Source organism: Muscardinus avellanarius (genome assembly GCF_963383645.1).
Source record: "Muscardinus avellanarius genome assembly, chromosome: 16".
Taxonomy (NCBI): domain Eukaryota; kingdom Metazoa; phylum Chordata; class Mammalia; order Rodentia; family Gliridae; genus Muscardinus; species Muscardinus avellanarius.
The window spans coordinates 34483917-34497481 of record NC_137802.1 but is presented as its reverse complement, the minus strand read 5'-3'; the positions used below and the strand labels follow the sequence as shown (position 1 = coordinate 34497481).

General features: G+C 39.0%; 1 protein-coding gene across 6 annotated transcripts in view; it reads right to left on the bottom strand.

Moving 5' to 3' along the window:
* The window catches only part of BCAS3 (BCAS3 microtubule associated cell migration factor), a gene marked incomplete at both ends in the record, with an annotated part of 624117 nt that overhangs the window by 474686 nt on the left and 135866 nt on the right, over nucleotides 1-13565 (bottom strand). For all 6 annotated transcript variants that reach the window (XM_080712926.1, XM_080712928.1, XM_080712927.1 and 3 more), the window contains one exon: nucleotides 4127-4297. In XM_080712926.1, the coding sequence (XP_080569052.1) occupies nucleotides 4127-4297 (171 nt within the window). The remainder of the gene's footprint in view (nucleotides 1-4126; nucleotides 4298-13565) is intronic.

Sequence of the window (13565 nt, the reverse complement as noted above, 5' to 3'; positions counted from 1 at the left end):
TTCACCTAAAAAAAACAGAAAAAAATATGCTCTAGTAAGAAAGAAAGCAAAAAGAAATATTGAAATGCTATCTTTAAATCATCAAACGCTTGGTATCAGACAAATGAAATTGTTATGTGAGATTATCATTTTTAATTTTGGATAAATTGCTATAATACTAGATGTCAACCACTAAGCCAAGCATGGGAAGGAGGGATGGGGAGAGAATGGGGTGGGGATCGGGTGGGGGCTGACTGGGCGATGTGTGCATGTATGTCTACAAAAGTTTGTATCCCACTATGATGTATGAATACAGTGCACCAATAAAATAAAATTAAAAAAAAAATAAATAAAAATAAATAAATAAAGGACTAAATATGTTCCTCAGAAGAAGAATGACCCTGGGTTAGTCTCTAAAAATATTAACAGTATGATAATGATGATGATGATGGTGTCTGTTGTGTTTTACTTTGGCTACATATGTCACCATTTGGGTGAAGTGGGAGGCAGTGGAGTAAAGGTGTGTATGTGCAACTTCCTGTTTGTAAATAATTATTTCAGAGTTAAAATGTAAAACTTGAACATTTTGAACCAGGAATGGTGGCACACATTTGTAATCCCAGTCTTGGGGAGGCTGAGACAAAAGGACCACAGGTTCGTGGCCAGTCTCAGCAAGTAGAGAAACTCTGCTTTAAAATAAAAAAAGGGATGGTGGGGGGGCTCAAAGACAAAGTGCCCCTGGGCTCAATCACCAGTACCTAAAAAGAAAAGATAAAAACGGAGCATTTAACAAGATTAAGAATTTCTCGGATTCTGAAAGGTGAAAACTGATAGTTTTACTTGCAATTTTCTTCTAATGTAAAGTTGTGAGAAAAGACCTCATATTATTTGTATGTTATGTCTATCTTTGATGTATTTTTTTCTTAAATCTGATTTTACCAAATTCCCATTCATATCTTAGATGCTAACCCGACACCCTGCACACCTTCCCAGGACTGTTAGCACCGAGTTCTCAAATTCATGGCAACAAAGCAGACAGAAAGCCGGCAGGCAGAGAGCCACCTTGAGCGCAATCCAGACCAACTTCATACTGCTGCAAAGGGCCCGCCAATTCTTCTCCTATAGAATTTGTAAATATAAACAACCAGATAACTTTAAGAATGGTTGTCTCCATTGTATTATCACCTTGCCTGAAACATCAAACCATTCATCAAATGGTGACTACCAGAGACATCCCACTGCAATTTTCCCAAGACATGTCATCTTTACTCACCACTGATCTTGCCCGGATGAACCTCTGGGTCTGTATTAACAACCTGACTACATTAAACAAAGCAAGGCAGCTCAATTGATAATAGGAGGGTAAGCCTTCATCCTAAGAACAAAAGACTTCCAAAGCCATCAAATTACTATAAATGATACTTGGTCTCAGGGCAAGAAACGGCCCAGGTTTATGTCATCATATCGAGGTATTTTATTTTGATCACAGATTTTGCCACATTGCTAGCTTCAATTATATAAATGTGCAAAAGACAAACCATGCCACTTATCCTAGTCAAGAAATGCTTTTAAATAAAACATGAAAGCAACACAGACAAAAATGGACACAAAGTCAATCAAATCCATTTCTCCTAATGCATTTACCACACAAGATCCCATCCCCATAAAATCAAATTAATCAATACAGCAATAGAAAGATGGTGAATCTGACTTTGTGCCTTACCACAGTATACATGTGAGTATCTTTATTAAAGGCTCCGTGGATTTAAGTGAAAGTCAGTGCAAGGTTAACTTTAGCTCCTGTGACAGGTTAGGTAAAAGAGAAACTGAGGAAACTGAGCAGTAGTTAACCACCAGTGGGGAGAGGGGAAGTAGCAGATCTGTGGCACGAACCCGAGTGTGTCCAGTCCAAACCAGCATCACCTAAACGCAGACTCTATCCAACTGATGTAAGCACCACACTGACAGGCCTTACTAAGAAAAAGACAGGATCATGTTAGGGGTACCTGGTGGCCATAATGCAGGAATGTCCTGCTTAGAGTACATACTTTTTATAAGAGCTGGGCGTGGTGGTGGCCCACCTTTGTAATCCCAGCATGTGAAAGGCTGAGACTGGAGGATCAGGGTTCAAGGACAGCCTGAGCTCCTTGGTGAGGCCCTTGGCAACTCAGTGAGACGCTGTTTCAAAATAAAGAATAAAAAATAGAGCTAGGGGTATAGCTCGGAGGTAGAATGCCTCTGGGTTCCATCCCCAGTACTACAAAAAATAAATATATAATTAATTAATTAATTAATTTACAAGATACACTGACTTTTTAAAAAATTCATTTCTTTCTCCAATTACAATAGAGTTTTATTTTATTTTATTTTATTTTTTTGGTGGTACTGGGGTTCCTGGAAGCCCTTCTACCTCCGGGATACACTCCCACGGGCTACACTCCCAGACCTATTTTTTAACATTTTTTATGTGGAAACAGAGTCTCTTAAGCCAGCAAGGCTGGCTTCGAACCAGCGCGATCCTCCTGTCTCCGCCTCCCAAGCGCGGGGATTACAAGCGTGCGCCACCACGCCCGGCTACAATAGAGTTTTAAAATCAAGTTAAATTTTCAAAATTTGTCTTAAGTGTGAGATTACGGCTCCCAAGTAAAAACAGAAAAGACAAAAATTTTCATATTATTAATTTTTGAGATTATTAACTTTTAAACTGGGCATAGTGACACATGCCTGCAATTCCAGTACTTGGGAGGCTTAGTCAGGAGGATCTCAGTTCCATAGTCAGCCTTAGCAGCTGAGATAGGCCTCAACCTCTTAGTGAGAACCTAGTTCAAAGTAAAAAATAAAATAGGGGTGGAGTGTAGCTCAGAGGTAGAACATTCCTGGTTCATTCCCAGTACTACACAAAAAAAAAGTTAACATTTATAACATTCCTCCTAGTAAGTACCTGTTGAAAGTGTGATCTATGCATTCAAAGAAAATGTTTCCAATTCACAAGCTATAATCCATTTCCATATTTTAAGACCAAGAATGAGGATATATATTATTTTCTTTTAAAGGAAAAAAGGTGGTGGACACTTTTCTTGTCTTTTTTTTTTTAAAGAAGGGAGTCTCATTTTCTTTCCCACACTGGCTGAAGACTACAGGTGTGTGCCAATAAGCTCAGCTGTTATTTCTTGTTTTCATTTTGAAATAAGATCTTCCTGAGTGGCTGAGAAACTCAACTGCAAGCCTCCTGTACCAGCCTCTCATGTACAGAGTTTATAGGCAGGCACTACCATGACGAGCTTAGTCTTCTTTGGCTTTGTTTATTCAGTGGCACCAGGGATCAACTTAAGCATGCTAAGGAAACATTCGTTCACTAACCACTATCCCCAGCCTAAGAATTACCTTTTTTTTTTTTTTTTGGTGGTACTGGGGTTCCTGGAAGCCCTTCTACCTCCGGGCTACACTCCCAGACCTAATTTTTATTTTTGGAAACAGGGTCTCTTAAGCCAGCGCAGCTGGCTTCGAACCTGCGCGATCCTCCTGTCTCCGCCTCCCAAGCGCGGGGATTACAAGTGTGTACCACCATGCCCAGCTACTTTTTTTTTTTTTAATTTAATAAAAATGTAATGAAGAAAATCGGGCATGGTGATACACGCTTGTAATCTCAGCATTCGGGAGGCTGAGACAGGAGAATCGCAGTTCATGGACAGCCTCAGCTACTTAGTGAGGCCCTCTGCAACTCAGTAAGACCCTGTTTCAAAATGAAGAATAAAAAATAGGGCAGGGGGTGTAGCTTGGAGGTCATATGCCCCTGGTTTTCATCCCCAAACCCTCAAATAAAAATAAATAAATGAAATGAAAAATAAATAAATTAAATGAAAAATAGAAAATAGGGGAGTTAACTTGGAGGTAGAATGCCCCTGGGTTCCATCCCCAGTAATGCAGGGGGGGGAAAAAAAAGAGTTGTACTGATGAGAGAATTGTTTAGTATCAAATTGTTCATGTTTTAATAATATTTCAAATACATGTTTATCATATTACTTATTCTTTTTTAAAAATCAGAAAGAAAATAATTTGAATTTCTAACATTCCAAATTATTAATCTGCCTGACTAATCTTGCCCTCAGCCTACCCTCTGCATCTAAGACACACCCAGAGCTCTTACCTGGCCCTCTTTAACTGTGTGGGTGTCAATGACGGTGATGATGCCCGGGCCCAAGGGGCTGCGGCGAGAGTTGCTGTGCACGGCCACGTCGTCCTGTGTCACACCCGAGGGCAGTGTTCCCGTCAGCTGGGTCACCACTTTCCCAACCATCGTCAGCCCGCTTTTCAATGTCTGTACAAGAAAAGGCAAAATGTATGGCCTCACATCAACATACACTGTTTAAATACATATACACGTTTCATTAATTCTTCTATCCTGCTAATTTCTTTATTGTCTTACAATCTTGTATACACTATCAGTCTGATGTTCAATATTTTTATTTTTCCTAAGAAAATCAGCACTCACTGGAAGGAATGGCATGTAATGAAGCACAATATCAGCAGAATGAAAATAAAGCCAGAAGGAAAGGATCGGGATTACACTCGAGCGGCTGTCTCACAGAAATGTACTGTTCTATTTGTGTGTGTGTGTGGGGGGGGGCTGGGGATGGAACCCAGGGCATTCGATCTCTGAGCTACACCCCCTGCACTATTTTTTTTTATTCTTTATTTTGAAACAGGGTCTCACTAAGGTGTAGAGGACCTCACTAAGTAACTGAGGCTGTCTGTGAACCATGATCCTCCAGTGTCAGCCTTCCGACTGTTCTATTTTTATAAAAAAGATTGTTCTCAACCAGGCATGGTAGCACACGCCCACAATCCCAGTACTTGGGATGCTGATACAGGAGGATTGCAAGTTTGAGGCCAGCTTTAGCAACTGAGTGAGGTCCTCAGAAGCTTAGTGAGATCCTGTTTAAAAATAAAAAATAAACCTGCTTCAAAATAAAAAATAAAATAGGACTGGTAGTGTAGCTCAGAGGTAAGAATGTTCCTAGGTTCAATCCCCAATACCACAAAAATATATAGATTTGTTCTCTTTCTTGTATGTATGTTAAAATACATGACAAAGTCAGGCATGGCGGTGCAAATTTGCAATTGCATTACTTGAGAGGCTGAGACAGGAGGATCCCAGGTTTGAAGCTAGCCTCAAAAATTTAATGAGGACATATGCAATACAGTGAGACCCTATTTTCAAATAAAATAAGACCCTGCTCCCAAATAAAAGAATAAAATAGGTCTGGGGGTATAACTCAGAGGTAGAATGTTACTGGGTTCCACCCCCAGTACCTCAATACACAAACACACACACACACACACACACACACACACACACACACACACACAAACACACGTGACATAATGAAAAGTTAAAACTTTGTGATATGCCAAGTTTTTTTAAATGTTATGTACTAAATTCATATCTATTTTCTGGCATATAAAAGACTGAGTCACTGGTAAACACTTATGTGGAAAGAAACTATGCTTCCCAAAAAATTATCTGTGGATATTAAATAACATCATATGCTAAGATTTAGAATGTAGAAAATAAAGTCTCTGTACAAGATAATGATGATGATGATGGTGGTGGTGATGATGGTGTGTGTTACTAGGGATGGAACCTAGGGGCTTTCTACCTCTGCGATACACTCTCAGAACTATTTTTATATTTTATTAGAAACAGGGTCTAAGTTGCTGAGAGCCTAAGTAGCTAAGGCGGGCTTCGAACCTATGTGATCCTCCTATCTCAGTCTCCCAAATTCTGGGATTACAAGCATGTGCCACCATGCCCAGCTTCAAGATACTATATATTAGATGACTAAAATACACATAAAATTATCTATGAGGGGGCCAGGCATGGTGGCACACGCTTGTAATCCCAGCATTTAGGCAGCTGAGACAGGAGGATCACAGTTCGCGGACAACCTCAGCAACTTAGTGAAGCCCTTTGCAACTCAGTGAGACCCTGCTTCAAAAAACATAAGAGTGCCGGCGGAGGGGGGGGGGAGCACGCTTGTAATCCCCGCACTTGGGAGGCAGAGACAGGAGGATCAAAGCCAGCCACGCTGGCTTAAGAGACCCTGTTTCGAAATAAAAAATATAAAAATAGGTCTGGGAGTGTAGCCCGGAGGTAGAAGGGTTCCATCCCCAGTACCACCTAAATAAATAAATAAATAAATAAATAAATAGCAAAAAAAAAAATAGGAATGGGGGTGTCTCAGAGGTAGAATGTCCCTGGGGGTTCCATCCCCAGTACCAAAAAAAAAAAAAAAAAAAAAAAAGTTATCTATGCGGGGTCTTTACAATCTGAAAACACAATTCCATATAGTGTTATTGTTTTGTTTGTTTTGCTGTACTGGAGTTTGAACCCAGGAGAATTCTGCCTGCAGCCCTATTTTTTATTCTTTATTTTGAATCAGGGCCTCACTACATTGCAGAGGGTCTCACAAGTAATTGAGGCTAGCCACAAACCTGTGATCTTCCTGTCTCAACCTCTCACCTACTGGGATTACAAGCATGTGCCACCATTCCTGGCTCATATGATGCTTCTAAAATATTATTTCATTTATATATAAAGTAAGATGATTGATAATTACATCTTAATTCCATTCCATATTAGGTAAAATGAACTCATAGAACAGTTCTTATATGTAAATATCATCTGATTATACCCTAGGTACTAATGAAGATATTTTTAAAGTAACAGGGTTATTTTTCATAACAGGGTTATTTTTTAAGTAACAGGGTTACTGTTCATTTCAAAGTTCAAGTAAGAACTCTAAAAGGAAAAGAAAGCAATGTGAGGAACACTTCTTGAGGAAGAGACTTACCTTGATAACCAGAATAGGCAACTGAGATTACATGGGCATGCCAAAAATGAGACATTAAATAATATATGCATAGTAAGGAAGTTGTTTAAAATACTTCAACTTAACCTCCAATGAGGTAACTCTTCTAAGATAATTTGGGGGAAAATATCTTCACCTATATCCATGAAAGGAGAAACCATGAATGAGCAAATAAGGCAACGTAACTAAGGTGGAGGGGAAGAGGAAATTCTCTAATGTCCATCATGTACATTCACAAGCATACCAACGTCTATCACTAAGCAGAACATGAGGGAGGGGGAGGAAAGGCGGTGGGCAGAGGGGCAGAGAGAGACGATGTGTACATGTCTGCCTCTATCAACTTATACCCCATTAAGACGGATAGCTACAGTGTGCCAATAAAAAATTTAAAAAGGAAATTAAAAAGGGTGCAAATGTGATTCTAGCCAAAATTATAGGACAATTTACAAATCAGAATAATTTTCCGAAGAAAATTTCCAAAATCATGGGTAATACATGCATTGTTTTACTGTAGCTATGTTCCACAGCACTCTCACTATATAATAGGGACTGCTAAAGACTCTACAAACTACTTCTGTAGATTTCCTCAATTTTATACGAGGAGAAATGGGAGAGAGGGCGTTTACCTACAATGGCAGCTTAAACGGCTAATCAATGGCACAGCCAGAACTGAAATCTAGGTCTGTCTCTAGAACAGGGTTCCCGATCATATCCTACACTGTCCTGGACTCTCTTCCATCGACAACTACTTACGATCTCAGAGTTCACAAATACAAATCATGCTGGAAAAATTAAGAACTGTGATAGTATGCCCTAATAAATACTTAAATAAAATGACCAGCAAACCCATCTGCTGAATTCAAGCGGACGGAAAACAGGAAATAAACCACAAATCAATTGTAACTGTTTTGTTTAGTGCTAAAAACGCAAACTGCAGTGATTATAAAACACATTAGTGTTCCTCAATTAGCAGCCAAACGTTTGCTTCAATAATTCACAAGAAATGACTTACACACCGTCTGTTAGGGTGTTGTCGAGTAAGGCTCGGGAGGAGCGAGAGAAGCAGGCGCCACCGTGTATTGATGTCAAGGGCTGGCCAGGAAGCCTGATTAACCTCTGAGCTGCCTCTGCTGATGGACTCCGCCATTAAAGCTAATGGAGATGCTCCCACTTAGAGGAGCTGTCCCTTTAGCAAAGGCATGCCTTTTAGTTCTCAAGTCTTTGGTTGTATATCCTCTGCATTTGCCCCTGAGCCCATTATTTCATGCTTTTATACCAATGAGCAGAAATAAAACTAAAAGAACTGGAGCACATAAAAAGTGGAGAGTAATGTACCAATGCAAACTGCAAAGTAATGGCAAAAGTTCACACAAGAAAATTAGGGGAAGAAAGCCGGGCTCAGTGGCACACCCTTGTAATCCCAGCATTTGGGGGGCTGAGACAGGAGGATTAATTACAGTTCACAGCCAGCCTCAGCTACAACTTAGTGTGAGGCCCTTTGCAACTCAGTGAGACCATGTTTCCAAATAAAGAATAAATATAGGGCCGAGGGTGTAGCTCGGAGGTAGAATGCCCCTGGGTTCCATCCCTAGTATCCCCACCCCCGCCACACATACACCCCAGGGGAAGACCCAGAGAAGAAAAAGAAAAGTTCAAATTCAAAAAACAAAAGTTCATGTTGCACAAATACTTGACCTTTTTAAGGAGAGTACTATGACTATTGATGTAGTCATCTTTTAAGTGGACAAAACAGTAAACCCAAAATTTAAGTGATCAAATCTGCAATTTCCATTTTAAATTATAACGTAGCAGTATTCAGCACAGATATTAATAATAAAGTATGGGAAAGGGTAGAGAAAAGAGCTGAATGTTTGGGGCTCAGCAAAGACCTTTGCTTCTATGTTAGAATCTGGACCATCTGTAAACACCACTTTCCAGAAGTCATCTACAGGATATTGTAATTAAACAGTGCTCACATGCCATATCCAGAAATCCAAATGAACTCACAGTAATTTGTCTCTCCACTTGATTATAGTAGACAGGGTATGTGGATACATAATGATTTTCTCAAATATAGCTGTGCGTGGTGGCGCACGCTTGTAATTCCTGCGCTTGGGAGGCGGAGACAGGAGGATCGTGCTGGTTCAGAGCCAGCCTTGCTGGCTTAAGAGACCCTGTTTCCACATAAAAAGTATAAAATAGGTCTGGGAGTATAGCCCGTGGGAGTGTATCCTGGAGGTAGAAGGGCTTCCAGGAACACCAGGACCACCAAAAAGAAAAAAACATATCGTGTGTGTGTGTGTGTGTGTGTGTGTGTGTGTGTGTGTGTATACACACAAAAAATGATGGTTAGTAAGCAACATTAGGCATACAGGAATCTAACAGGCCAAAGAGAGAGTATTTTCACAATCTGAGATATTGTGAATCACTTTCCTGATTAATCTTTATATGAATATTTGTAGAATAAAATTAGTTATACAATAACTAAACATTCAAATATACCAGGAGACTGAGAAAATCTATGATGCCCTACCATTCAAATTACTGTGACATGTATTTTGTTGTGACAAGCAAACTTGACACAGGGTCGCCAGGGCCCCTTCGCCTTTCCCAGGTTTGTGGGTTGTCCCATATCCATTAGGCTAATGGTGTTGCTCCCACAAAACTGTTCGTTGTCATTAAGAAGTTATCAGATAACAAGAGAGGACAAAGGCATTTTTAGTAAATCAATTGACCACAATGGGGTGAAAACACATTAAAATAAGACACTTATGAAGGGATCATAAAATATGGACCAATATGTAATAAATAAATCAAAGTGATCTAATTTAAAGTAATTCATTATTAACTTTATCACTACCATAGAAAAATTATCATTTGTATATTTTTTATTTTAAAAAAGGCCAAATCAACTGTTATAAAAAAAACTAAAGTATAACAACTAATTTTAGATAATTTAGAAATGAAGAAAATATTACAAACATCATAGTAGAGGATATCACCAACCTGTAAGGAGTTCCAAGGGCATATGTAACTAATGTATTTATTTTCAGAAATGCACTAATTTACTAATAATCCTTCTATGTAATGAAGTAGGTAAATAACCAATATGAAGCCACAGAGGAAGCTATGACCGAAAAGAGAAAAAGAGAGCCAGGTACAGGGCACACACCTGTAATCCTAGTACTTGGGAGAATGAGACAACAGGATCACAGGTTAGAGGCCAGCCTCAGACAGAAAAGACCCTGTTCCAAAATACAAAGTGGAGTAGATAAAATATCCTGGGTTCAAATGGGGAGGGTGGTAAGGGGGGAAGGAAATAAGGAAGGGATGGAGGAAGAGAGGGTCTTAATTTCTATTTTTATGACAGGCTAGGTAAATCAGATTAATCCTAACAATTACCACATAAAGAAAACTAAAAACAATATTTACAATATTTTTGTAAAATCCTGCTTGAAAGTCGGGCATGGTGGTGCACGCTTGTAACCCCCTACTTGGGAACCGGAGACAAGAGGATTGCACAGGTTCGAAGCCAGCCTTGCTGGCTTAAGAGACTCTGTTTCCAAATAAAAATATATATATAAAATAGGTCTGGGAGTATAGCCCAGAGAAGGGTTCCATCCCTAGTACCACCAAAAAAAAAAAAAAAAAAAAAAAAAAAAAAAAAAATCCTGCTTGAAGGCTAAAAAGACAGTCAAGAGTTACTGAGCTGGGCCTGATGGTGCACATTTGTAATCCCATTACTTGGGAGGCTGAGACAGGAGGATCACAGGTTTATAGCCAGCTTCAGCTACTTAGTGAGGCCCTCTGCAACTTAGTGAGACCCTGCATCAAAAAATAAGGCTGAGTGGCCGAGACTAAAAAGTAGGGTTGAGGGTGTATCTCAGAGGTGCAATGCCCATGGGTTGCATCCCCAGTACCGCAATCAATCAATCAATAAATGAGGCTGGGGTGTAGCTCAGAGGTAGGATGTCCCTGAGTTCAAGCTCCAGAACCACAAAAGAGTCACAAAGAAAGAGAGAATGTGTGTGTGTGTGTATTACTAGGTCAAAACACAAGAGAACAAATAAATCCAGACATTTGGGATAGGTATTTGGGTCTTAGGCCTGGAAGTTCCTGTTGATTCTAGAGAAAGTTACAAAGAAAATTAGTGATGCCTTTGATAGGCTTCTGGAAGGAGGAGATCTTGCAGCAGAATCAGAGGCTGGCACAGAGTCTCCCTGGCATGATGCTCTCCATGTTTAAAGGTGGTTCATTAAAGACAGACTCAATGAGGAGTAAACCTCCCGTGTGCAATAAACTAAGAACAGTTTTTAGAGGTGAGCAAATAATCTCAACTACCAAAACAGGATTAAAATGATCCAGTACTGAGAACTCAAAACTGGTTCAAAAATATTTTTCAAGTCCATTGTGGCAAAGAAAGAGTTAAGACATCATACGTGAGAACAAGATGAAATAGGCATCAGGAAATGACTTTATGTGACCAGGTTTATAGTGTCTACATAAGATTGACTTATCTATGAATTTCTATTCAATTTTATCCAACATTTTTTGTCTTTTAAGGTTATCTTATAATTTTCTCCTGTTAAATTTAGTAAATTACTCTCATTGTATTTAAGTGGTAAGTCATCCTTATTAAAAAAAAATTGTCCCAAATGGACCATTGTTCATAATATTTCCTATATATTGCTCCTTTTTTCCTAGGTTTTTTTTTAGAATGTTTTATATTTTTCTTCATGAGTTGGACAGTATTAACTCAGGTTTCCTTTTTCATGATGCTCTGATTAAATTTCATTATCAAGGTAATCCAGTATCAGAAAACAAAATTCCTATCATGTGACTAATCAACCTCTACAAGTCTTTATAATACTTCCACTTTGGGTAGGGTTTGGGTTACTGGGGATAGAACCCAGGGACTTTCTACCTTCAATCTCTACCCCCAGCCCTTCTTATGTTTTTGTTTCAAAACAAAGTCTGAATAGGTTGCTCAGTCTCCCTACCTTGTTCAGACTGTTGAACCTTCCAGCCTCCTATTTCGGCCGTCCCAAGTACTAGGACTACAGGTATGTGCCACCATACACAGCTTATTGCCACTCCTGAATCTTAAATTTCAGATAGAATGCTTTAGAAAAAGTTTCTAGCTCTAAAGATAACGTTGTGAAGATGGGGCGTAGTGGCACAAGCCAGTTATTGCAATTCTTGGGAGGTTGAAACAGGAAGATCACCCAGGATAGCCTTAGCCAGTAGTGAGGCTTTCATTAATCTAGTGAGACCCTGTTTCTAAATAAAAACCAGAGCTGTAGATGCAGCTCAGAGGTAGAATGCCCCTGAGTTCAATCTCCACTAACACACACACAAACACACACACACAAAGTACTGAGATTCTTATCAACCTATGGAAAGCTGATTTCCAAATAAAAATAAAACATAACTGGTGGTATAGCTTGGAAGTAGAAATCCATCCACAATGCCAAAAAAAGAGATATCTTTGTAAGATTTTTTTTAAAGTAAACCTTATATTCCTTAAAACAGAGAACCCCAGTGATTATGTGTCCAAGGTAATTAATTTTCACAGATCACACACTAATTGAAGTATAAACAATAATGTACAGCAACAGGACAAAGAATGTATTTAGAACTATTTATTCAACTTAAAGAAGTTATTGTTTGGGGTTTTTGGGGTTTTTTTGTTTTTTTGGTGGTACTGGGGTTCCTGGAAGCCCCTCTACCTCCGGGCTACTCTCCCAGACCTATTTTATATTTTTTTATTTGGAAACAGGGTCTCTTAAGCCAGCGCGGCTGGCTTCAAACCTGCGCGATCCTCCTGTTTCCGCCTCCCAAGCGCGGGGATTACAAGCATGCGCCACCACGCCTGGCTTAAAGAAGTTATTTTACTGTAGTATCATACAAAACTGGGACCATTTGATTCTTGGGAAGGCGAATTCAACAAGTACTATTGCAGTCTTTTGGGAGAAATTAGCATTGGTGGTGGTGGTGGTGATAATCATTCTACCTTTCCAAACTGTTCTATACAAAAAAATTCACATCACTAAAGTGAAATGAAGGAGCATTCTGTATGGTAGGAGTTTAAGCAAAATAATCTGGCAATATTTTAAAGAAAATTTCTAAATATTTATGCTATCTGAGGAAGCATGTTTCAAAAAGACATAAGGATAATTGAGTTATGACTTAGGTATAATTAAAAGCTGCTGGATCAGGATATGATACATAATTGTAATGAAAATATTTCTAAAATTAAACATAAATGTGCATACATACACAGACACATCGAATATTATTAAATGGGTGGATTACATTTGTGGCTGGGTTTTATCCTTTATTTTTTCAATTTATAACCATGAACATGAGTCAATTATTAACATAAGGCAAAAATAACTAAGGTAAATTAAATATTACCTACTTCTTACAAAGCAAATGTTGCCAAAGGTAATAATGAATTATAAGCCAGGCATGGTGGCCCACACTTGTAATCCCAGCATTTGGAAGGTTGAGACCAGAGGATCACATTTCCCAGACAGCTTCAGCTAATTAACAAGGCCCATTGCAACTCAGTGAGATTGTTTCAAAAATAAAAAGACTAAAAAATAGGGCTGGTAGAGTAGCTTGGAGGTACAATGCCCCTGGTGTTCCATCCACAATACCACCACCAAAAAAAAAAAAAAAAACAATTCTAATCAATCTCTTGGTGATAAA